This window comes from Mauremys reevesii, linkage group 2, assembly GCF_016161935.1.
Source record: "Mauremys reevesii isolate NIE-2019 linkage group 2, ASM1616193v1, whole genome shotgun sequence".
In the NCBI taxonomy this organism is placed as follows: domain Eukaryota; kingdom Metazoa; phylum Chordata; order Testudines; family Geoemydidae; genus Mauremys; species Mauremys reevesii.
Genome location: NC_052624.1, coordinates 192,261,308 through 192,287,911, shown reverse-complemented (window position 1 = coordinate 192,287,911; position 26,604 = coordinate 192,261,308). Strand labels below are relative to the sequence as shown.

Here is a 26,604-nt window from a genome sequence, read left to right as displayed (position 1 = left end):
ATAGACCATTCCTTCATGCATAAATGCCAACCCATAAGATTTTTTTTAAATATTGTACCTCATTTTTGGACTCCTGGAGGCCAAATGCAGAGATTTCATATAAAACTTTTGGATGAAGAAGAAAGTGAACTCCATGACAAATTGAAGACACAGGTGTTGTGACATTATGGATACCCAAACATTCCTAGAAAAAAAGTAAATGGTTAATTTCAAAATTCAAGTAAGTTCCCATTTCTATACCTTATCTTGCAGATGCTATTTCTCACTCCAGGGATAAGGATTTGAGCATGCTATGCTAAAATGGCCCCAATTACCATGCAAAGTATAAACATTCAAATGTTGGTGCTACTGTTGCTTCATAAATTTATATGCCAATACAAATATTTTATTCTTTACAGGTTGTTGCTTTCCCCCTTTCCTGCTGTGACAACTTGGTAACTCAATTCTCATTTGAGGTTAATTGGGCATTTCCTGAGCATTTCAGAGGACCACAGTCCTGAAAGCAGAGTGCTATGGAAGTAGCCACATTTGCCTCCTCACTGAGAATCCCAAGCAAAGTAGGCTGTAGACTCTGATCCTTCATGAACTTTTTTTAAAGGTTGAATGTCATTTCAAACTTTCTGGAATGGTCCATGTGAAATTCCTCAATATAAAACCAGAGGGGGGTTACTAAAAGAAGATTTAGTAAAAAGAATCAGATAAACTAAATATACAATATGCATCTCATCCAGTATGCATATATTTTCCCAAACTCTGCAGAAGCTAGATTAGACAAATATAATCCATGTATTAAAAAATATTTTTGGGGGTGGGAGGGGGAGAGAGAGAAGAAAGACCAAGGAAGAAATTCTGGATCTTCTGAAGTCAATGGGCACCTACTACCATCAACTACAATGGGCACAGAATTTCACCAAAATTCCTTAAAGGTACCCTACAAATGAAAAGATTGAATATTACTCTTTAAAATATATATCATGACCTGGAGAAAAGTTTTTGTCCTTTTGTTGTTTGCATCAAAAATTAGATCTTGTCTACTCTAGATTATAGATAAGTGGAGAATTAGTAGGATTATGACATCACAGATACTATGAAAGTGAAAATAAAAAACAATTGAGAAGTTACCTGATTTTATTCAAACTCCTTAAACTTTTGTTTTTTGTGAATATATATTTAATGCAAACATTTGGGACAGGTTTTGGAGTGTGAAAAGTGATTAAAAATAATAGCTTGAATATTATTTGTATTGTGGTAATGCCTAGATACCTAAGTCACAGACAAGGACCACGGGCTAGGCACTGTGCAAACGGAAGACAAAGATCTCTCTGGGGCAGGAACTGAGGGGTTTTTTGTTTGAGTCTAAAGGATTTCCATCTGTTTACAAGTACAATGGATGTTTGATTTTTAACTTCTGTCTTTGAAACTCAACTAATGTTCTTTCTATTTTATGCATCAGCCCCAGTAACGCAGATATTATAAGTTAAATGAACCACTCAGTGACACACATGTACAACCTTCAGTTGGATTGCACAAATATAAATGACTGAAATTTAGGAAACAATTCTGTTCATAGAGGGAAAAAAATCCATAATTCTCTCTGCCTGTTGTTGTGTTGTTTTGGAAGAGTTAACATTTAGACAGAATTGTAAAAAGTAGTAAAAATATATTTGTCACTAAAGTGAACAAATACAACTCTGAATACAAGCAGGAAGTAAGCTTTTAGGTAAGAAGTTGCCATTTCTACTTAGTCACTTTTCAGAACACAGCTACGTTTTAAGGAACTCACAACTCTATCCCGTTGGCTAAAGGACAAGAAACTCTTTATCAAGCCACATGTATGAGTCATCCATAAAACATATCCACAGAAAAATGGAGATAAGATTTAATATTCCTGATATTTTTAAAGTCAAAATTAGGTACAAACACGTAAACAAAAAGGTTGACTTGTCTTAAATTAAACACTTTAAACAGGGTATTTCAGTCATAAAGAAGAAAAAACAAACGAATTTATGTTGTTTTTTCAGGTCATCTATTAGTCTAAAGAGATCCTTCATCAATTACTTGAATATAGATTCACAAAATATGTTTGTGTCTTTATTAATACTTTCAGTAAACTTTTTATATAAATAAACCTTTCCTAGAAGAGCTGTCAACTCAAATGACATTGCACTTATGCACAAGGACCAAGAAGTGAAAATGATCAGAAACAAAAGTGAACTTAGCCAGTCTAGCTTCAGTGTCCAAGCTAATTAGACTGCATAAATCAGTTGTGATCTAAAATTAATTTAAATATCACATTTTAATCTGTTATAAGGGAGGTAAAATTAATGAGATGCAGGCTATTGAGAGGGTTTTTGGAAAAAACCTAAACACATTATTTTGATTTTTCAAACAGTATGAAGCCCAGACTCTATGAACCCCTGCCACTATATGTAGTATGATTCATAGCCAAACCAGTCAAACTTTACTCCTTTACAAGTAAAACATCAATCTTCAAATCCAGACCAATATATAGCAGACTGGAAACAGACTAAGCTGTAAAACCACTGATAAATGACCCCCCAAAAAAAATCCACATTTTCTTCAAAGAAAACATTACAAAACCCATATGTAGCTCTAACCTTAACAATTTCCAGACAGCAATGGTAAGCTTCAGTTTTTATATTCAGCAGAGGATGGGACAACAGATGGAGAAGCACCTTCTGACTTTCTGCCTGCAGCAATGGGTTAGCCTGGGCAGACTTCCAGCTACAAGTGGGAAGAGTGAAATATCCAAGATATATTAGCTGCTATACGGTTTGTTGTACCATATTGATAAACATGCTTGTTTTACAGAGTAAGACATGGAGGACTTCTGCAAAATTTATCATGACATCCAGTGTACTGCAGGGCACACATGCAACATTCCTTCTAAAGTACAGCTGGTCATCATCTTGAAGAGGAAATGACTCAATAGACAGAGTTCAGAGGTCATTTTGAATTTTCCTCCAACATTGTAAAACTGCAACTTATTATACTGATAGTCACATTTGTGAACATTTCACTTAAGTTTACCTTGATATAATGTGGCACTACAGATGATCAGACTAGCAATCCTGGTTGGGGAATTTGAAAAATGTATAAATATTGTGATATTTTTCATATTTTAGTTATCATGTTTAAGTTGTATAAATCTGGCACATGATCAAAACAATGTACATAAGTGAGCCAACATAACTAAAACCACAAAGTCGATGTCAAGATTGCAATGTATACTGAAAAAAGGAGCACAACTTTAAGTGATTGCTTAGTACTAATAGGTAGTGGCAAATCCACTAGCAGTAATAAACATTTATCAGATATAAACCTAATTAGCAGCAGAAAATAGAGGACTGGAATTCACATTTTCTGTCAGGCAGCATGAAGAGAAATGTCTCTTTGGACTATGAAATGTGTTGTTTCCTGCCTGCTCACAATTGTCAGAAACCAGAGTTTTCCAAATGAACTACGTATGTGAAAATGTAAAGAATCATGGGCAGAAGGTGAATCCTGGGCTCAGGGAGGCTAGTCCCTAGCCTGGTCCACCACTTCTGCTCAAGATCCCACCCCTCCCACAAGAACCCCACCCCCAGCCCCGGACCGCCTGAGTGCCCCAAGTGGGTGGCACCCTTCCAAGCCCCAGAGCGCCAGGTGGGTGGCATGTCCCCCCACCCACAAGCCCTGGAGTGCTAGGTGGGCAGCCAGAGGACTCCCCCTCCTCAAGACCCGGAACGCTGGGCGGGTAGGCGGGCGGGCAGTGCAAGCACCAGCGCCCGTTGCCCAGAGCCCCTGGCCGGCACCAGCCCCAACCCGGGGCTCCAGCCATGGGGTAGAGCTGCAGAGCGCCAACAGGAAGCAGGAGGTGGTCAGTGGGGCAGAGCGTGAGCAGGACCATACAAGGCTGTTTGGGAAGGCACAGCATCCCCCAGTCTTTGATACCTGCTGGCCATGAATAGAATTTTGGAGTATAATTAGCCAGCTGAGATTTGAATTTCATAGACTACAATGCAGAATCCCCTTTTCAGGAACCACAGACTAGCAGAAATATTTACTTATTGTATGTTTAAAAGAGATATTTGGTAAATAAGCTCCCATTGGAATTTACAACACAAGAAAGAGTTTCCTTTAGAAATTATGCTAGAAGAACAACTGCAGTAAAAACACACACACACACACACACACACACACACACACCACTCTGGAAAATATCCAAAATGGCAGTCAGAGCAGAAGTCAGCCAAAAGGGGAAGGAGGGACAACAACCCAGGAGTGAAAAAGTTTACCAGAAAAGTTTTAAGGGCTACTCTCCAAATTCCTCATTATCACATTTAAGCTTCAAATGCAAAATTATGCCAGGTTGTCCTTAAACAAGTCTCCTTAAAGTTACTTTCTAATCTGTTTTCAAATAATGTCAGAGTTAAAATGGCAGCTTCAACCTTCAAATACATCTGAAATGCCTTTAAAAAAAATCCAAATGCTCTACCTCCTTTTGTAATTAGTTTAGTGACAAAACTTTGCACAGCTCTTTTCTTTTAAGATATGGCTGGATAAATTAATGATGGGAACAAGACTGTAATCTAGAACGAGTAAAGATCCCACAATTCACCTGCAACATATGGGGGACAGTTCTTCTATACAAAGAAAACAGTACTTCCTCAAACAGTAATAATTTAAAATAATAGTTTATTTACATATTCAAGCAAATGTGGATGATTTCCTGAAGCATGGGAAAGTGCTGATGATAAGGAAGACTATTTAGGGCCTGATCTGCCAATTCCACTAGTTCAAAGAAATTTTTTTCTCCCTAAAAAAAATTTAAAAAAAGGCAATTATTAATGTTAATTTAAAAAATAAGCTACTTCTATACATTCTGAGTACTAGAAAATTCTGTGGAATCCACCAATTACCAGGCTCAATCTCTCTCTGCAATGAAAATAACACTATTCCATGTGGTTAACCAGGATAACAAGTTACAGTTACTATTAAATACTTTTAAAACAAATTACAACAATGTGATCAATTGTCCATGTTAGCGAGTACAAATGCTCATATTTAGGGCTTGATCTTGTGGGCTGCTAAATACCTCGTAGGTGCTGAACTTCCTCAATTCCCATTAATGTCAATACGAACAGTGGGTGCCCAGCATTTTGCAGCATTAGGACCATAACACATCAGAGCATCTCAAAACATTCCTGACCCCTTAATATTTAAGCTATTTTAATAATGAAATATGCCCTTCAAGACAACAGTAAAGATCAATATGTGTTTTCTTAACTGGGGGTCTATAAAGTATTACACCGTTAATCCAGATTATCTGTACTAGAACTAACTTTATTAATCTCATCAAAACAAAATATTATATTTCTGTACATTTGTAAAGGCTAATCCTTTAGAGTTAGGTATTAAATATGAACCATTTAAACTTTAATTTTAAGAGCTAGTTAAATTGGATGTTAAGTACAAGGACAAATTCAGTTTCTGAATCTGTGTATGTAACTGATGAATGAACTCTGCATTCTAGCCACATGATGATACTTCTGTCCAGAAATAAGATTAGACTTCTTTGGTACTGTGCCTGATGTAACCTCTCTCTATTGGCTTTATTAACAGAACAAGGAATGTAGTAGTCTGTACAAACAGGAACAACTTTACACTGGGTCAGGAAGAGGACATGTTAGTACCACACTGGAATCATTTAATACTATAAAACACATTTATGTCCTTAACAAGGAGACAAGGAATAGAGTACCTAACGGAGTAAATGTCCATAGAACACATGAAGACAACAATAATCTCTCTCTCAAAATTAGCAGCATAATGAGTGTCCAAAGGTCTTTACCTAGTTGTTAGTGCCATCTTATCTGGACTGCTTGGAATATAAAATGTTCTAAGTTATTTCAAATAGTGCACAATTACTTTACAGCATTTTTTCCTTTAAAATATACTACTCTTACTTTCATACCTTTCTGCTTATAAATTCACACAGCAATACCCCCTTAGTTTTTCCTCCTGCATTTGCCAGATTTTCTCAACTTTGCGGTTAATATTAAGTGAAACTGATTGTTACCCTCATGTCAGACAAGTACACATATCAACACAGAACAATCAATATTCTCACACCCAAATATTTTGGTCTCTAGTTTTTTTGTTTGTTTTTAATTTTCAAAAGGCTTTTCAGAATAGTTTGTATACCATAATTCAATACCTCCTTGTGGACATCCATCATAAAGTTACAGGTGCACTCAATTGAATGAACAGCCTCTGCAGCTTGTTTATAAATACTGTAGTTCTCAGAATTCATCTGCTCCAAAAAGGCTGCCACCGACTCATGAATACTTGGATATTCCAAGGAGAATGGCATGTCCAAGGAAAGAAGAAATAAAGCAGTCACCAAGCTCTCTGGTAACACTTTGCTGGCCTTGAGAAAAGTTGAGCGGGGGGGAAAAAAGGGAAAAAATAGTATAAACATTAGCTATTAAATTCAACTTTTGAATTATTTAACAAGTGCAATCCTCAATGCTACTATTTAGTATTTTTAAAAAGACAGAAGATCTGAAAAGTGACTTCCAAATTATACAAGTTTGAGAAGATCATCTGCTGCAGATGGAGACCTTTTAGGAAAAGCTGAGGGGAACCTATAGGTGCAAGTCTGTGCTGAAGTAATAGATATATATGTATAGTCCAGCATGGGACTGGATCCTCTACTAATTTGTTAAATTTTGTCTAATGGGTAACCACCAGATGGTAACACAGACTCAATTATTTCTGTAGCCTCTTGTCCTTTATAATGTTATCATTACAGGTATCTTTATAATCCCTAAAATACTTGCAGCACATTTGCATGATGTTGCAACATATTACCAGATGAGAAGTTGTTCTGACTGCAATAAGTGGTAACTCTGCAGAAATTAGTAATTCAGAATCTGAAAGCTACATTGCTCAACTCCTGTCAATACACAAGATAAAAAATAAACAAAAAACTATTTGCTGAACACAAAATGATAGTAATGAAAATAGTGTGTATACAAAAACTGATATACATTTTTAGGGACTAGAGAGAAGGCATATACATTAAATAGTACAATATAATTCATGGCAAATCATATTTGTATCAGTTAAATGATCCTCCTAGACAATGAATGTTAAGTTCCAAAACTTCTGGAAAAAAAAAAATGTTACACTGCAGAGCAAAGCAGCGAAAAATTGTTTAAATAGAGACAAGTCATTAAATATAAACCAAAAACTTCCCAGGGTTTCTAAAGACTCCACTCCAAAATAGAGCTCCAATTTCTTAGACTGTCTACAATTTATAGATAATTGCAGGGCTGTTTATCATGATGTAATTATTCATAGCAAACAGTAAAAGTTTAAGGTTACTGCAAAATATACGGTATTATCATGGCATATAATGGTCCAGGCATCAGCAAAAGTTCAAGTATCTTAATATATACAGCAAGTGAAGCAAAAATAATTCTATCTGATCAGTGTTCAATTTGCTATTAACCAGCAGAGGGCAGCATAGTCTCGCAAACCACACAACTCTTGGAATAGATTGAAAAACACGGCAGTGATAAAATTATGCTTTTGTATAAATATCCTTTTAATAGCTTACCCAGTTAGTCCATCTAAGCAAATAAACCTTTTGTAAGCCAATCCCACAATTAGGTCAATTAAAATCTGTTTCCTGCATAACTTAATCTACTGATCTAATATGATTCCAGGTACGGTATTTGGAAATGATGCATCTATAATCAATGCACAGTGCTAGTGGCAGTCACGATGAATTAAAGAATCTTCAAGAGTAAGTACTATTTACGTGATAATGCTGCTCCACCCTACATTCCAATGGCCAACTGCCCACAGAGCATTAACAATATTCAGTTCATTACTAACTTTGTTTCCCCCCCTCACCTTTTCTACAGGGAGAAGTGTTTGCAATAGTCGCACGGTGAAAAGTGAAATGCTAATAAATGCCATTCTGTGGTGCACTAACATCAGCTCAGGCTGCTCTGAGTTGATGTTACTTTTGTGATAGGATATGGTTTCTCCAAGTGAACCCAGGACCATAAGCAGCTTATCTTTCTGCAAGTGAAAACAAAAAGATACAATATAAATTCCTATCAACAGAAAGCATCATCACCAATCATTCTCTATTATAGCAGTACCTTTATAAGAACAAAAGTGAAATATTTATATAAGTACCACAACTAAGCAAAGTGTCAACATTCTATTATTATTCTTTATATTATTCAGAAATATAACACAAGTTGAACTGTATTTTGGCATTTAAACAGAAATGTGCTGAAAAGTTCTAGAACATTTCTTAGAGATTCTGTACACTAGTTTGGGGATTTGAGGGGTTTTTTTGTTTTTGTTTTATTTTATTTTTTAAAGAAAAATAATCTAATTAGTATTTCATCCATCCTGTTTTGATCTTCTATCACACTGTAATATTTGCATAAACACATTTTGAAGTCTGTTTCAATACTAGAAACATTAGGATCTAATTTAAATCTGTGAATGTCTGTTTTATCCTAGTAAGTAAAAAAGGGAGTCTTGAGAACATCAGAAGTTTCTGTTATGTCTGCTAGCCCTACCAGGAAACAATAAGCGATTTCTAGAACTGCTTAGAAGTCTAGCGTAGAAGAGGAACGGATAGAATCACTGGTGAATGGAGATCACTACCAAATGAAATCAGCTCTTTGGATGTTGAGAGAGAGAGGAATGGATTGAACTGTGAACCGTTAGTAAAGCTTGGTTTGCTAGAATCTGGAAGGTGGGAGCGGTATCTGATACCTAGCTATATAACTGAACCGAACAATAATTCTTCCAAAGTAAACACTGTCCAGAGTTATTATATAGCCAGATGAAAAGGATTCATACTCATCTGAAAAAATACAGAAAATTTATTTCTCCTTGCCTCACTAATACAGTAGCTTGACTTCCTGGTTTAGGAACATAAGAAGAATATTTTAACTCAGTGGTAAAATCAAGAATTATTACTCCTAAAAAACAGTCACAGGCTCAACTATTTGTATCACTAGCAGGGATGTGACAATTCATAGTATCAGGCCCCCTATTTCCCAATAAATTAGATACACATTACTGACTTGGAAGAGGAAAACAGCACACTAATTAAATCCACATTACAAAATATTGGGAAGCATTCCAAACACCAATGAGAACAGAAACAACAAAAAAATACTGAGAGAACAGAAACATGGGTAGAGGACAAAAGTAGGCACTGAAGCATCCCCTACTAGTTCTTGAAGGGATTACCGAAATCAATTTTCTCTTCTAGAGAATCTGAAATAAGAAAAAAAAATAGGATCCCTTTTCGCAGAGCTGTCAAGCTGTGACTAAAACAAGGAAAATACAAAAGACCAAGTGCCCAGGAATTTTATAAGCATTTCTGGGTCACAAGAGACACTCCCCCACAACTAATCCAAAACAAAGACTCTTATAGACCCATACACTTGTAAGGCCAGGAGGGACCATCATAATTCAACTAGCCTGACATCCTGCACATTGCGGGCCACAGAACCTCACCATCCAATCCTCTAATAGGTCCATAACCTCTGGTTGAGTTACTGAAGTCCTCAAAACTTGATTTATAGAAGACTTCAAGTCACCATTTACTTATCAAGAAGCGAAGCCTAATAGATTTATTTAGCATACACCATTAAAAAAAAAAATCCTGGTAAAAGACAAAGATGTTTCATTTGATGTAGCACTAAAATAGAGAATCAAGCTAAACAGTTGGTCTCCCAAAATCATCTTCTGAGGTCCAACTACAATGATAGGAATGAGACAGTTCCCCCTCCACAAATCTTTTTGTTCCCCTATTCTGCAGGCTCAGTTTCATATTTCCTAACTAGGAAACCCCTACTGGCACTTAAACCAAATAAAAACTCCAACATGAAATTTAACATGCCTGGCTCTTTTTAGTCAGCAAAGATTCAGGATTTGATGCTGGCAGTTCAGATAAGAAGTGATCTCGCAGATGTGTGTAAAGAAATATTTATCTGTCTCTCTCACATGAGCAAATTCATCCAAGTCAAATAATATCCAGTCAAAGGATTAAAACTGGTTGGATATCAAATCTCCAATAAGGAAACTTCAGAATAGACTTAATATTGCTCAATTATAACTGTGCTTGAAAGACTGAAAACATTAGCTTCCAGGAGGTTAAAGCAATGGGAAATCTGCCATTCACTGACTTGATCCTGTAAATAATTATTTACAGCCATGTTACCATCACTTAGTGTCAGATGTTTTAAATTTTGCAAATTATTAAGAGGTGAATGCTACAATAGCAGCATTTCACAACTGTTGACATTTTTTCAGTTAAAAGCAAAGCTCTGTGCACTCAATTGAAAACTAAATTCAAACTCTATGACAAGGCCCTGATTTCTGCAATATTTTGAGTATCAACTGATTAAATCAACTTTGAGTACATTTTTTTTTAAAAGGTGTTACTGGATCAGATATGAAAATAACAATTAGTACAGTATTCCATATTTGGATGTTAATTTTAAATTTTATTCTGCTGCAAGTTTTTAGTGTGCTGAACATTTTTATTATAAATCATATTATAAAAGTGGTCAGAGAAAGATAGATGATTCATCATCCTATTAGCAAACAGCTGGGAGTTTTGATATCCAAGGGCATTTGGGGTTGGGGGACAAGCACATAACATTAATAGAAATATCTAGATAATCAGCATTTAAATAGTTAACAATTTCAACATCATTAGCTTTCAGAATGAACTCAGAGGTGAGTAGGCTAGTTCACACATCTCAGAGCTGTTACTTCACGCTGTCAACCTATTCAGGAAGAGTATTGCCCTGGGGTCACATTTGGACAGTTCTCTTTGCAATTATAAAAACTAATAATTTTAAAAAGAAGAAAGTTTAGACTTTGGAAAACAACTCTGCAGCAAAAGGATATACAAATCACAGCCAATTTTATATAAAATGACAACATGCACGTTTCCAGCATGTAGACATTATTAATGCACCCTTTACTCTAGGCCAGGGGTCAGCAACCTCTGGCACGCGGCTCGCCAGGGTAAGCACCCTGGCAGGCCGGGCCAGTTTGTTTATCTGCCACATCGGCAGGTTCAGCAGACCTCGGATCCCACTGGCCACGGTTCGCCGTCACATGCCAATGGGGGCGGCAGGAAGGGGCGAGGGATGTGGGCATCCGACAAAGTGGGTATTCACCCACGAAAGTTCATGCTCCAATACATTTGTTAGTCTATAAGGTACCACAGAACTCTTTGCCGCTTTTAGTATGGTTTTAGACATTTAAATTTAGTTCAATTTCATTTACCTATATGGCAGTTTGCTAATACTATGCACATGGCAATTTAACTGTTTCTAATTAATCTTTTAAGTCCTTAATCTATTTACATACACCAGATGAAGCCATGCCTCTCCTAAAAGGATCTTTACACTTTCCTATATAGTTCAACAATCCAGCAGAAGTGTTTGAACATCTTGATCTATTTAAACATTAAAAGCAAAATTACTGGCATTGACTAGATCTTAAATAAATGCTTTAACCTTTAAAGTAACAAAATCAATTTGTTATATTCTAAGAGGACAGCACTTAAAATTATGTAACAATTAACTTCCTGAAACTACTTCATTTAATTGATCAGTCTGATAATCACAGCAATCATAGTAAAATTTTCCTAGTTGAAATATCTATTGTTTTCTTTTAGACAGTAAAACATTTTGGGTAGAGGTCAACAGCTCACGGTGATCCACCATTTTGCCATACATGGAGGGGTATAAACATTTCAGCAAATCAAAACAATGTTTTTGAACACTGGCATATTACATGTTTGTCATTGAAAAAAATACTTTTCAACTGTGTGTTTTATGACTAACGTGGTGAATTTATAAAACCACACACCACACTTTTGTTTAATCAAATTCTAATTAAACTCCATGTAACGGGGCACATGCCTTGCCCCTCCGGTTTGGTCCTTCTCTCCCTCTTCTCAGAGACTCAGGGACACTTCAGGCTGGTGCAACACCCATGCTCTTTATTTGTGATCTAGTCCCCACCACCTGTTTCCAACTATAGTCAGGCTTTTTACAACAGCTTGGACAGGCCTGTGGTAGGCTAGCAAGAGACTAGGAGACTCCCACCTCCCTCTGAGTCTAGACCTGACCTTCCACTCCCGTCCCTGCCCCAGTCTCCACCCGTGCCCTTGGTCTCACTTCCTCCCAGTCTTATAGCTCCTGGTAACAAGTCTGGCAGGTGTGATCAGTTACCAGGCAAGCATCAGGCTACCTACCAAGCCCCAATCCAATCCCCCTGACTGCGGCTGGAGTGACAGGAGCTAATTAAGGCAGGGGTGGGCAAACTATGGCCCGCGGGCCATGTCCGGCCTGTCAGAATTTTTAATCCAGCCCTCAAGCTCCCTTTGGCGAGCAGGGTCAGGGGCTTTCCACACCACTCCCAGGAACAGCAGCATGTCCCCCCTCTGGCTCCAATGCATAGGGCAGCCAGGGGGTCTGCACACTGCTCCCATCGCAAGCACCACCACCTTCCTCCCCCAGCTCCCATTGGGCGGGAACCACAGTCAATGGGAGCTGCAGGGGCAGCGCCTGCGGACAGGGCAGCACATAGAGCTGCCAGGCTGGCACCATGCCTCCGCATAGGAGCCAGAGGGGGGCATGCTACTGCTGCTGCTTCCGGGAGCTGCAGGGGCAGCACAAAGAGCTGCCTGGCTGCGCCTCCATCTAGGAGCCAGAGATGGGACACGCCACTGCTTCCAGGAGCTGCTTGAGGTAAGCGCCACTCAAAGCCTGCATATCTGACCCCACGCCCCCGTCCCCCACATCCCCAGCCCTGACCCCTCCTCCCACCCTCTGAACCCCTCAATCTCAACCCATAAACCCTCCTGCACCCCAAACCCCTCATCCCCACCCCAGAGCCTGCACTCCCAGCCAGAGCCCTCAACCCCTCTTGTGTCCCAGCCCCCTGCCTCAGCCCGGTCCCCCCTCCTGCCCTCCGAACCCCTCAGTCCCAGCCTGGAGCACTCTCCTGCGCCCCTAATCCCTCATCCAGCCTCACCGCAGAGTCCGCCATACAATTTCATAAGGATTCATGGCCTGCCATACAATTTTTATATCCAGATGTGGCCCTCAGGCCAAAAAGTTTGCCCATCCCTGGATTAAGGCCTCACTAGCAGCACACTGCCATATTCCAGGTTAAATGAATTATGTTTCCCTTGGGGATTGTCACATCTGATCAGTAGGTATATTATTTGACACATTCTATGACCAAAAACACCAAGTATAACCTTTATAAACAGACCCTACCAAACTCAGTCTATTCTGGTCAATTTCATGGCCACAGGATCTGAAAATTAGTCTATTTCATGTTTTCAGATGTCATGGTATTGTAACTGTGGGGATGCCGACCAAAAAAGGGGTTGTGGGGGCAGGAGGAGTCACGGGATTGCCACCCTCACTTCTGTGCTGCTTTCAGAGCTGTGCTCTGAAGGTAGCAGCCGCGGAACTTCCTGTAGCCAGAGAAGGCTCCCAAAGGTGGAGGTGGGTCCAATCTCCCCCATGCTGCTCAGAGTGCACCAGCAGAGGGCTCTTAGCTGCTAGTCCCCACCGGAGTAGGGAGGGCCAAGATTTGCTTTCCCCTGCACAGCAGGTCTTGCAGGGAAATCGGACCCACCTCCAGAGGCAGTGCAGAAGTGAGGCTGGCACACCCTCACTTCTGTGCTGCAGCAACTGTGGAGCTTCCTGAAGCCAAGGGGAGGTTCCCAGAGGTGAGTCTAATTTCCCTCATGCTGCTGGGGGAAGCCCCAGTCAGGGGCTTCTAGCTGCTAGTTCCAGCCAGGCTCGGGAAGGACAGGACTTCCTCTTCCCCTGCACAACCATTGCAAAAAGCACCACACACATACACCCATTTGCTTCCTGCCCCATCGCTCCGCAGCCATGGGAGAGTCACAAGTGTACAGGGAGATGTGTACTTCCAGATGCAATTAGCAGCTTATTTCATGTGAACTTGACAGGTTTTTATTGATTGACACTTTACAGCAGCAAATAACACTCCCTGATTGGAAGATATGGGCATGTGAGGCGGTTTTGTAGGGCAGTGATCTCCACTGGTAGCCTCAAACTTGAGAACCACTGCCTTAAGTTAACAAAAGCAAGTGAAAAGAAAGTTCTGGTTTCAAATATCATAAATTGAATGTCAGAATGAGCATCCAGCAACTGTCTTTCTTCATTCTGTCTCTGCACTGAAAACACCTGTCCATGTTTAGACACAGCTCTCTCTGCATCCATGAAGTTCATTGGAACTGTCTGAAAATACTGAGCTAGCCTTGAGGGGGGGGCAATTCTGCCTTCAACAGAGTTCCAAAATTGTTACACAGGCAAACTACAATCCGCTTCTTTTGCGATACTTTTATAAGCAGGAATCTCCAACCTACAATTCTTGTCCAAGCCAGGAATTACATTAAGTGAGGTTAAATCAACCATCAACAAGTACCTTTGTGCAGTGTCAAAAATACATAGAGCTTTCAGGAGCCCTGCTGCAGGCTGTTGAAGTTTTTGAGCCATTTTTGCTACATCGCTTGACTCTTCCCTGTAGCAGCAGTATTGTCTGAGCTGCTTTGCCATGCAAGAAAACCAGTGGCGTAGCCAGGTGGAACAAGGGGGGCAGACATAAAAAAAGGCGCCACCGGCTGCGGTGCTCGGGTCTTCGGCAGGCACTTCAGTGGCGGCTCCTTCACTCACTCCAGGTCCTTCAGTGTCACCAAAGACCCGCCACCGAAATGCTACCGAAGATCCGGAGTGCCGCCCGGTGAGTACAAGTGGGAGCAGCAGGTGGCACCTTTTTTTAATGTCTTCCCCCCTCACCCCCCGTTCAGAGTAAAAATTAAAAAGGAGCCAACAAATTTAAAAGGCACCACTTGTGCTCAGTGGTGCAGCAGCCGCTCCCCCTGCTCCCCCCTCCCCCCCCCCACAGCTATGCTACTGAAGAAAACTCCTGCTGAACACTGGCATTTAATTCAACATTGTCAGACTGATGTTCATTTGACTGTGCTTCCAGCCCAAAATAGTACATTGTTGTAAGCTTGGTGGATTGTGACATGCCAAGATTCGAACCAAGTGATTAAGTCCATCAGTCCTGTGGCATTCTTGGCAACAAACTGAAGTTGCTCATTCAGCTGAACATTGTTTAGAAGGCTTGAAAATTCTGTTAAAACCTGCGTTTTTGATGTCAGTGTCAGCTCTTCTGAGACAAACTCAGTAGTACTTCAGGTGAGCTGCATGGTATTGTACAGCAGCCAAAAACTAGGAATTCCAATGAGTAATTACTGGCCCTGGGGGAAGTACAATATTTTGTTCCCCAATTTCAGTCATGTTTACAATGTGCTGCCTGTATCAAAGTTTCCAGCTTATGCAGTGTTTAAAGATCTTTTTAATGTAGCTGACCAGTTTATCATCTTTACCAAACTTGCTACTCCACAGCTTACTGATAAGAGAAATTATATGCGAGTTGCATGTAATATGGACAGCATTTGGCATTAGGCCTTAGAAAACAGATTTGAAACATTTCATGCAAGTTGCATCACTTATGAAAACAGATACTTTGACAAATCCGCACCGTATTCTGAAATGGTTTTAATTACCACTTGAGAAACTGTAGTACAGCAAGAGCATCCAAGTAAACACGGTCAGCAAGCACTGTTAGCTTTCCTGTCTGTACATCTTTGGTCTTGTCAGCAATAAAATCAAATAGAACATTCAGTACGTAGTTGTCTTGCTCATCTGTGGACTCAGCCGAAATAATTTCATGAGTTAATTTGAGACTTCATCTCCTCAAAATGTGTAGCAAAAACCTTTGGAAGGTAGTCCTGTTGGAGCTTATTCACACTTGGTAGGCAACCAGCATTTTGTGAATTCACGCAGCTTTGAGTGATTAAGTTTTTCCAATGATATATTTGCACGTGAAATTTCATCCACAGGTTCCATTCTAGCTAAATGATGGGTCTCAGAGCTCTCTGTCGTCTTCTTAAAAAGAGATGAAATTGGATTGTGTTTTTTTAACTTTGCTGGGAAACAATGCGCTATCTGCAGCCCTCTTTCTGCTTCTATGGGTTTCCGAGTCTAAATGGAGCTGAATCATTGTCACAGATGTGTGATCCAAGGAAACACACTGCAGGCTTTACAAAATACACCATTGGCATGTAGAATTTGTCTTCCAAATTCTTTCACAGAATTCATTGCAGTAATGATTATAGAGGTTTTTTATTTACTTTGAACACTCATTTTCAAGTAATTTCACTTGTCTTCCGGTAGGCTGCCAATTGAGAACACTACACTACAACCCCCCACCCCACAATGTCTCCATATCTACCAATCAGTGAGTTGAATCCTGAATGTTATTTGCTGCTGTAAAGTGTCAATGAAAATATCCTGTCAAGTTCTTGACCTTCCTTTACATTTTTATTTAAACAAGCTAATAATTGCATCTAGAAGGGGTGCAGCTCCCTGTACAGTGATCCCTCCCCCCACAGCTGCAGAGCGATGGGGGCAGGAAGTGATTGGGGGCGGAGCTTCCTGCAGCTGGTGGAGGTACCCATAGATTGGTCTGATCTCCCCCCAAAAGCGGCCATGCAGGGGAAGAACAAGTCCCACCCCAGTCTGGCCGGGACTAGCAGCTAAGAGCCCCCAGTCCTGCCTCTTCCCTTGCAATAGACTAGATTTCACAGGGGAGGTCTGATTTCACAGTCCATGACATGATTTTCACAGCCGTGAATTTGGTAGGGCCCTATTTATAAAGTCTGGTCAACTCTGAGCCTCCCCATCTCCACCTTCCAGTGGACCAAGGGACATCTGCAAATGTGGGCAGCAAATCCTGATGCAACTCTGTAATCATTTACCTGGAGTGTGGTGTTTTCAACTGGTCAACCAGCAGCCCTTCATCTAAAAACTTTGAGTATCTGCTGAGCCCTTTGGATGAATAAGGCTGTAGTGTACCCGACATTTTTAACTCCTTGAGGGAGTCAGGGAAATGAACTGAGCCCTACTAACAGGTCCAGCTCCAGGCACCAGCGGAGGAAGCAGGTGCCTGGGGCAGCCAATAGAAAGGGGTGGCACTTCGTCCGTTATTGGGGCGGCACGTCCGGGTTGGCGGCAGCGGCACTTCGGTGGCAGCTCAACCGGCCCGCCTCAGCCTTCGGCGGCAGGTCCTTCACTCCCTGTCTTCCTCCTCAGCAGCACTTCGGCAGCATCTCAATCGGGTTTTTCTTTTTGTTTTTCCTTTTTTTTTTCCCGCCGCTTGGGGCGGCAAAAAGGCTGGAGCCGGCCCTGCCTACTAAAGGCTAAGTCAGGGAAATGAATACGGTCTTGTTTAAGTGGCGAGATTTCTCCTGTTCTCTATCCATGTATATCTTCTGCAACCTATCCCTAAATATATTTGTCTGTCAATAGATATTCAGTAACCCTTTCTTGTAAGTCAAAATTTATGTTGAGTATTTATAAAAGGTGAAACTTCAGTGCGCTAGCACCGAGCATTCTCTCCCTCAGATGCTCAGCTGGCTGGTTCTTGTTCACATGCTCAGGGTCTAATTGATCCCCATATACAGGGTCAGGATGAAATTTTCCCCCAGATCCGACTGGCAGTGACTTTGGGGAGTTGTTGCCTTCCTCTGCACATAAGAGAGTGGGTCCCTTGCCAGGACTGTCTGTGTATATCTCATTTAATCATTTCCCCACCATTGCAAGGCCTCTAGCTGGTGCATGTCGATCCCTCCTATGCTCTCCCTGTGGGTCTCATTTATTTCAGTCTCATTTCTGTTGTTGAGTTTAATGTGCTGGCAGCCTGTGACATATAGGAGGTCAAACTAAATGATCTAGTGGTCCCTTATGGCCTTAAACTCTTATGACTTCAATACTTCTAGTAGGAGGAAGAGGAGTATACATATCAAAGTTTAAAATAAGAGGAACATGCCAGCAATATCAACCTTTTGTAATTACTAGACTGTTTAAATGTTTGAAAAAGGGTAGTTCAGTAGAATTGTCTATCCTCCAGTACAGAAAATGTCTGATGTCTACAGCAAAGAAACTGCTAAATACCATTAACCAAAGTCTAAAGATAAGATACTTTCCAGACTCACCAACTCTAACCCAAAGAAGCTGTGGTCCTCCCAAACATCTTCAGATACTGCATCACCAATAAGAAGCACATCTTCAGAAAGTAATTCAAGAACTTGCATTGTCACTCTACTACTGCCTATGAATGAAAATGTGAAAGACGTTACAGCAGTTCAATTGTAGACAGAGTATAAATGATTTAGTGTTAGTAGAGCAGCACCTTTTCAGCCAGGGAAAACTTTAACTTTGAACATCTGTAAATTTAATTTTCTTGTGCATTCATGCTACTCAGTTAGCATCAATTGTCACCATTGCAACATCCAGCAATAGCTTTGAATCACGTCTACTTTTTCTTTGTTTTCTGGAAAGAACATTTTAAGAGTTAATTCACTAGAGAACTCACTATTCACCAAGAGTACTAGCCCCTCCCGCCCAGTTAAGATCTTAACATGGTTTCATTCTTTGTACTACAGACAGCTCTTCACATGCTAGTCCAGGAGCGGCCAACCTGTGGCTCCGGAACCACGTGCAGCTCTTCAGAAGTTAATATGCGGCTCCTTGTATAGGCACCGACTCCGGGGCTGGAGCTACAGGCACCAACTTTCCAACGTGCCGGGGGATGCTCACTGCTCAATCCCTGGCTTTGCCGCAGGTCCTGCCCCCACTCCACCCCTTCTTGTCCCCTCCCCTGAGCCTGCCATGCCCTAGCTCCTCTTCCCCCCCCACCCGAGCCTCCTGCATGCCACGAAACAACTCATCGGGAGGTGTGGGGTGGGAGGTGTGGGGTGCAGCCCTGATTAGCAGGGCTGCAGGTGGGTGGGAGGCGCTGGGAGCAGGGAGAGCTGATGTTGGGCTGCCGACGTATTACTGTGGCTCTTTGGCAATGTACATTGGTAAGTTCTGGCTCTCTCTCAGGCTCAGGTTGGCCACGCCTATGCTAGTTGATGATTCTGACTGCTTAAGCCAGCCAGTCACATTTCTTGTGAGGAAAAAGTCACATTCCACCCTGGATTCTTTAACCTCCCTGAATTCACAATGGTCAGCTTACTGAAATGATAAATTCCTTCTTCTAAATACAGCAGCACCATGTTTAATAAGGAAGAGCTACTTGGATATTTTTCGCTTCTTCCCCTTCACCCCCCATAAACAAAGAAGATATTAGTTCTTATCATCAAGCACTAGAGTACTTAAAAAGCAGGGAAATAGATTTTGTACAGAAGCTGTTAAACTTTAATATACACCTCTACCTTGATATAACGTGACCCGATATAACACAGATTTGGATATAACGCGGTAAAGCAGAGCTTGGAGGGAGGGAAGGGGAAGGGCTGCGCACTCCGGTGGAACAAAGCAAGTTCGATATAACGCGATTTCACCTATAACATGGTAAGATTTTTTGGCTCCTGAGGACAGTGTTATATCGAGGTAGACGTGTATTTTCCAGACTGTTTTAATGAGTATAGCCTATACTAGAAAAGCTACCACCAATGACATTTCTACTGTATTACTGTGCCTGCTGTTAGCATTTTTGTAAGTGAAGAGACATTGCTAATCTTGGGTGAACTCCTTGAATCGCAGCTGAGATGACAACTAGGGAACAGTTGCTCAGAGAAGACACTCCCGGAAAAAAAGGCTAATGTATATTTACCATGGATAGGAATTTTGCCAAATAAAGTCAGTTGGCTATATGAGGAAGGACAGGATAAGAATGTTTACATATAAAGTTTTACAGTATTGCAGACATATTTGACCACTGCTGTGGATATGATATTATTTGACTGATCTTTTTAGCTCAAGGATAAATCTGCCTGAAACTTCCCACCTGGACAAGTAAGAGAGAAAGTTATCTCCCCATTCTTGGTGGTTTTGTTTTCAACATAGAATACATGTTTCCACACTAGCCTATGTACTAGGATAGCAGCTCCCTACTTTTTGTCAAAGGCTGGTAGATGGATGATTCTGCTATGCTCTTTCCCACCACCCCAAGCTACTGTCACAGACTTCTTTATTTTTTTGGTCCATTTTCTCTCTCCTGTTCTTCTTCAACCTGGGGCCTTTCGCCTTGTTACTCCCATCCCACCACTTCCCACTCCTTTTTTGGCCTTCTTTTTTACTCTTTTATTTTGTAAGTCCCTTTTCTTGGTCCCTGTCATAGGTCTCACCCCCACTTAGAGCTGTTGGGTTCCAATATGGGGACCTGCATGAATTTCTCTCTAAACTAAAATCCTAGTTTAGATCTGGTAAAGCTGCCACCACCCAATCAGGTACGTGGATTGGGACACAGTCCTTCCCCAAAATCCTAGGGGATCCCCCCCAAGCCCCAACCATGGATGGAGTCTTCCATCCAGGGAGGAATAAACCATTCCCCTGCCCCTCCCCCTTCCTAGAGAGAGAGAGATCTAACATCAGAGGACAGAGGGATCCTCCTCTCCCTCCTCCTCTTCCCCAAGGAAAGACCAAAAGAAGACCAAGTCCTTAAAAGAATAAAAAAAAAAAAAAAAAAAAAAAAAGTGTCTCTCTGACTGAGAACAAATCAACAACAGGGTCTAAACTTATCAATCTCTGGAGAGAATTCTCCTCCTTTCTTTCTCAGTAATAGAGTAATAGCAAAAGAGAAAAAAAAAATTCCTTCAGCAACACACAATTGCAAATGTAGAAATCAAATTATAAAACTAATAATTTTTTTTTAAAATAACTATTGGATTGTGATTGGACTACTCCAGGGAACTTTGGAGAGATGTCTGGCCTCTCTCTAGATCCAAAAAGAGAACTAACACACACACACAGACAAAGGCTTCCCCCTCCAGATTTTTTTGATTCTCTTCTCTCTGATTGGTCTGTCCTCTGGGTCATATGGTACTTAACCACTGCATGTTAAAGAGTAAAAAAAACCTTAAACCCTTAACTTATTATAGTCCCCATTAACCAGAAGGTTACATTCTGCTTAATGTGGATTGCCTATTGGTGACTCCTTGAGGTAGGCCTTCACGTATTCTTACAGCTGAGAATCTGGGAGCAAAAGAAAATTGGCAAGCCTGCAGATGTGCTGTACATGAGAGTTGCCACTAAGCCATTAGTGGCCACAAAAGGAGCATAGATGGAAGTCTGGCAGCTTTCAAAGTGACAGCTGCTGCTTTATCTGTTGCATATTTATAGGGAGTGGACTCAACATCATGCAGTTTTCTCAACAAATTAGGCCCTGCCTCCCAGCATGCGCAAAACTTTAGTAGGGCTAAGTTAGGTTTGGCATTCTCAATGCTTAAGGTCTTCTTGCAACTGACTCACTGGGTACATTTTCTTTCCTATGCTTCCACTCCTTTGTGACATACTTGCTTGTACTTCTGAGGGTATTTCAGGAAGAAAACCTGAGGTCCACACAATAAATTTTAAAAGTTTCCCATTTATAGGTCAAGTGGGTCACTGTAGTATTCCTGATCTTAGTTATGGTTTCAAACATATGTTTATTTAGTAGTGAAATGCTACATTTCCACAGTAAGCCCCCTGAGGGTTGATACTTGATCTGGAGTCTAGATGTGTATGAATTCTGATCCAGAAGTAGTCAGTTCACACTACCCAGGTAAGACTGAAGTGAGAGTGTGGGAAAGGGAAAGAGAAAACATTTAAGAATCGGCAAAAGCAACAATTTCACTACCTAGTGAAGGAAACATCTCCATTATCCATCATCAAGGTGGAATGAAGTCTCAAGGTTCAGCGCAACCTCATGAATACTGATAACAGCAACAGCAGCCAGAGCATTTTCTAGCTGGAGACTGCACCCACCTCTCACAGATAAAGACTTAGCTAACATGATTCACACTTCTGTGACTTCCAAGCTAGACAACTGCAATGCACTCTACCTGGAAATGACTATGCAGCCCACATGCACGCTACAGCTGATTCAACATATTGTGGTCCTCTTGCTAAACAAAAGTAGAATGGTGAGAGTATCACACAATACTCCACATAAGCATCCAGTCCAATACCAAATAAAGGACCAGGACCTTAAAACGTAACTCTTTCCCCAGTTTCAGCAGCACCTTCAATCAGCCATAAGTGTGAAACTTTCAAGAACTGGTACAGAGTAGAGGACCTTTGCTGTGTGATATCACTGATGGTAATCATATCAACAGAATTTCTTCAGATAGGTCTCTCTCAAATAAAGTAACATAACAACCCCATAATGTTTCTAAAGGAAGGCCAAAGAGATTAACTCCCCTCCCCAAAAGAGACTTCAAATAGGGATAAGAGCTCGGTCTAAGTGTGGATATATGCATGTGGCTCCTTAATACTAGTGATTGGTACATTAGAAATGCATCTATGCTACTGCCAGCCCTGGATTATTAGGAGAAGGCCCTAAACGGAGCTAAATTGGTTATTTAAAATAAACTTATCAAGATTGGGCTACATACCATGACCACCTCTTTAAAGGGGGGAGGGGCAGCTGAAAAATGAGTCCAGAAATATATTCAGGTCAGTTGTGGAACTTTGAATTTTTACTTTGACTTTTTATAAATCAAGATTATAATAATATATATTAATTTATAACTTTAACTTTTATCTTAGTGAATTTTCCAATCTGGAACTAATTTTTATTTTATATAATTTAAAATAAAAATATCTCCTACCCACTATTAAAAGCAAAATGAATCTTTAACTGAGGGTACATCTACACTTCAGTTTAAAGTTGTACAAGAGCTAAATGACTGATACTGAATCTAATAATATGTAAATATCTTAAATGTTTTAATACTTATTTTTCTCTTTAGGTTTAAGGCAAAGGATAGTAAGGTAGGGTATGTCTATGCTACAAGCTGGGGGTGAGATTCGCAGCTCACGAAGACATACTCACACTAGCTCTAATCAAGCATTGCCATCAGAGATCAGAAATGCTAGGTAAATACTTTACGTTCCCACTGTCATGCTGCTCTGGCTACATTCTAGTTTTAGTGAACAAGATCAATTAAAGCTACCATATGCCTCCTCAAGCTGAGACTCACACTCTAGCCTGAAGTATGGACTTACTCTGAATTACTATCCTTTGCCTTTTAAAGATCAAAATAAGGTTTTAAAGCATTTAAGATGTTTACATAGTATTAGATTCATTATCAGTCATTTATTACATTTAAACTGACTAGATATTGGGAAGTTCTTAAAGTCTGAAATTAATGCAGACAAGCATTTCCTCAACCTTGTGTGATGAGAGTTTTAAATTAAGCAAGGAAAACTAAGTAGTAACCCTACCTTGTTCACTTAAGGAGTCACAAGTACAGGTTGATTTCTTTAGATTTTCAAATTACTGAACATTTCCATGTTTAGTTAGTTGAAGTCCTTTTACAGACCTCTTTGCTGTGAACCAACTGTGACACATAGGGTACAGCTATACTGGCATACAAGACCTGTGGCTGTCCCAGGAGGCTAAAAATTACTGGGCAGACATTCAGGTTCAGGCAGGAGCCTGGGCTCTGGAACCCTCCCCCATCACATTGCTGCATAGATGTATGCTTATGCATCATCCAAGGGAACTAATCTTCCCCCAACTGCCAAAGCATAGCTGTTTTGTCAGTTGAAGAGAAGACTGTACTGTCAATCTGGGGCTTTGCAGTGGCAGACTCAACTGAAAGGCCGCATGCAAAAACCGGAGACTAGCTTGAAATGTATCTGTTCTGCATAAATTAAATAACCTTAGATGTCACACTATATAATTATAATCCATTCTGGCATTAAAGTCTATGAGTGAAATCCTGGCCTGTTTGAACTCAAGGGGAATTTTGCCATTGCCTTCAATGGTGCCAGGATTTAACACTATGAATCTATGAAAATGCAGACTTCTTCTGCTGTTCTGGCAGATAACAGAAAATATAAATATATCCTAAATAAATTTAGATAAATTGCCCATTAAAATACTTCTCCTGATAAAGTTATCTGGATATTCCATTTACCAAAACAAAACCTGTAACACCACATGTCAAAAGTGACCTGGATTTTTCAGCTGGCTAACTAATATAACTGACAGGTTATATAGATTTCTTACAGGAAAGGCATCCTCGTTCCTTTCTGCAACCCATCTGATCCCCACTTTCTTTTAGTAAAGTCATTAATGAAATCCAAGAAGACAGGGCTGGCTCTGACTTTTTTGCCACCCCAAGCAAAAAAAAAAAAAAAAAAAAAGAGGGCGGCCGGACCCGGAGGCAAAGCAAATGGACCCTAAGGTTCTATGTCCACCCAAGAAGAAAAGGCCTGAACAATATAGAAAACAATCTAAATGTTTCTCCCACACATGAATATTTTCTCACATGGACAAGGTCAAGAAACATTCCGGGTAGAACAGGACTGCATGACAGGAAGCTACAGAGCTAGCCCCAGAGATGACATACCTGCTCTAGTGAGAGAGAGAGATCTTTTTCTTCATAGTTATTATATAGAAATAATTTTTCATTAAAATGAATTTTTATTTAAAAAATGTGAATTGCATAAACTTATGGAGGGAGAATATAGAGACACCTGTAAAGGATACTAGTAAAGAGAAAAAAGAGCCGCATATTCATGCTAGTGGCAGAAAAAAAAACAAGGTTTAGTTGAGAGAGGGTTTCTGTCCTGCTTGCCAGTCCACACACCCCTGTTCCATTTTACTTTGTCTCAGCCAAACTCACTATTTCTTCTTCCCTTTGAATCACACTACATTCCTCTGTCTCCTTCCCCATGCATTCAATCTCTTCCTGCAGCCTTTTTCTAAGGCAAAACAGAGCCAGAGATCTATTCGCCAATCCAACTTTACAGGGGCTGACCAAATACGCCACAACAAAATAACCACAATAAATGTGATTAATGTGCTTAAGAATGGCTGCTTTTAAACAAAACAAAAAAAATTATTTACAAAGCACCAATTTTGAAAATATTATGGGACTCTCCTACAGGGATGGGATACAAAATGAGGAAAAATAAGGATTCCTGCACACACAAAAAAATCTAATATCCATTCACCTGTTCTTAGAAGAGGTACAGCATATTCCAGGATGGACACACAGAACTGAGGAAGGCTGAGCTGTTGGAACTGTAACTCTAAAGTATCCTCACTTTCCAGGTCTGGCAGGTCAATGTGCCCTACATCCAGCGGTGACTGCAGATTTATTCTGGAGTTTGCACTAGCGTGAGTACTGCTTCCACTACAAAGCAAATACAGTATAGGAATTAAACACTGTCAAACAAAACAAACTTAAATAGTCTTTTAAAAAAAAAAGTGACCTGAAGAGGTTAAGAAAAAAAAAGGATTGTACCCTTTTTTTCCATTTCTTTATGATTTATAAAGGCAGCCTAGCTTTTTGTCCCACAAAAAAAAAAATGGGGGGAGGTACGACGACATTTTTTTCCCTTAGAAATCTACAGTATGTTAAATCTGATGTTGCCTGTTTTAGTAGAGATCTTCAAAGATGGACCTAGAACTGTGGATCGGGAATGAATGGAGTGTTGAATCTTTGACAAAAAAAAAGATCTTTTCCTTCTGTCTGTTAGATGTTTGTGCTAAAACTAGCGGCAGGTCTACACTACGGGGTTAAGTTGACCTAAGTTACGCAACTCCAGCTACGTGAATAATGTAGCTGGAGTCAACATACGTTAGGTTGACTTACTGAGGTGTCCACACTGGGTTGGGTCAATGGGAGAAACTCTCCCATCGACTTACCTTATGCTTCTCGTTCCTGTGAAGTACCGGAGGCGACGGGAAAGCGATAGGTGGTTGATTTAGAAGGTCTTAACTAGACCTGCTAAATAAACCCTTGGTGGATCGATCGCCGCAGCATCGATCCACGGTAATTGGAGACAAGCCCTATGTAATAACAAAATAACCCAAAGTGGAGTAGTCTGAATTAAAGTCTCATTTCAATAAATAAATTCTTGGTATCATCTATGTCATTTCCCTGCTACCTCTCTGGCTACCCATAGAATCTTCCAGGAAAGAACAGTCCCCAAATCTGAGCTACTATATCTATAATGTGAGAACACTTTATTGTATATTGGTTAGATCCACTAACTATTAAGACTCAAAAAGGTATCACCATTGACTAAATAAGAATTCAGTCTTTTTAAATCCTCAACTAATGACCTAGTAAACGACAATCTTGGACCAAGATGAGTACCACATATACACACTGACCTTTACATTTTAAGAGTCTCCAGTAAATTAGTCATAAAGTTTGAGTTGTGTGGCTAAATCATGGACAATTGAAATTTTATGTGGTCAAGCTTGTATGCCAAAAATCCTTAGAAACTTTTTATGTAAGTGTGTATAATCACAATAACCAGATTAAATTACACTCACTCTAAATTTTTTCTATGTTCCCAACTGTTGAAGGGAAACAAAAAATCCCGATCTCAATACTTGTCAAGTAAATAGCAGCAGAAGTGGTTTTCAAATCTTACTGCAAACCGAGTCCACACACAGTGAATTGCTGAT

General features: G+C 40.2%; 1 protein-coding gene across 9 annotated transcripts in view; it reads right to left on the bottom strand.

Annotated features, from left to right (window-relative positions):
• Positions 1–26,604, bottom strand: part of RTTN (rotatin) — a 163,620-nt gene that overhangs the window by 124,183 nt on the left and 12,833 nt on the right. For 8 of the 9 annotated variants that reach the window (XR_005594099.1, XM_039524718.1, XM_039524716.1 and 5 more), the window contains 7 exons: positions 25,137–25,318; positions 18,179–18,294; positions 7,927–8,097; positions 6,221–6,433; positions 4,707–4,819; positions 2,619–2,745; positions 59–184 (listed from right to left, as the gene is read on the bottom strand). Coding sequence is in view for 8 of the 9 variants with exons in the window: in XM_039524718.1 (XP_039380652.1) it covers positions 59–184; positions 2,619–2,745; positions 4,707–4,819; positions 6,221–6,433; positions 7,927–8,097; positions 18,179–18,294; positions 25,137–25,318 (1,048 nt within the window). In the remaining variant the exon portion in view is untranslated. Of the gene's footprint in view, positions 1–58; positions 185–2,618; positions 2,746–4,706; positions 4,820–6,220; positions 6,434–7,926; positions 8,098–18,178; positions 18,295–18,375; positions 18,516–25,136; positions 25,319–26,604 lie in introns of those variants that run through there. The other variant, XM_039524721.1, reaches the window with a different exon arrangement.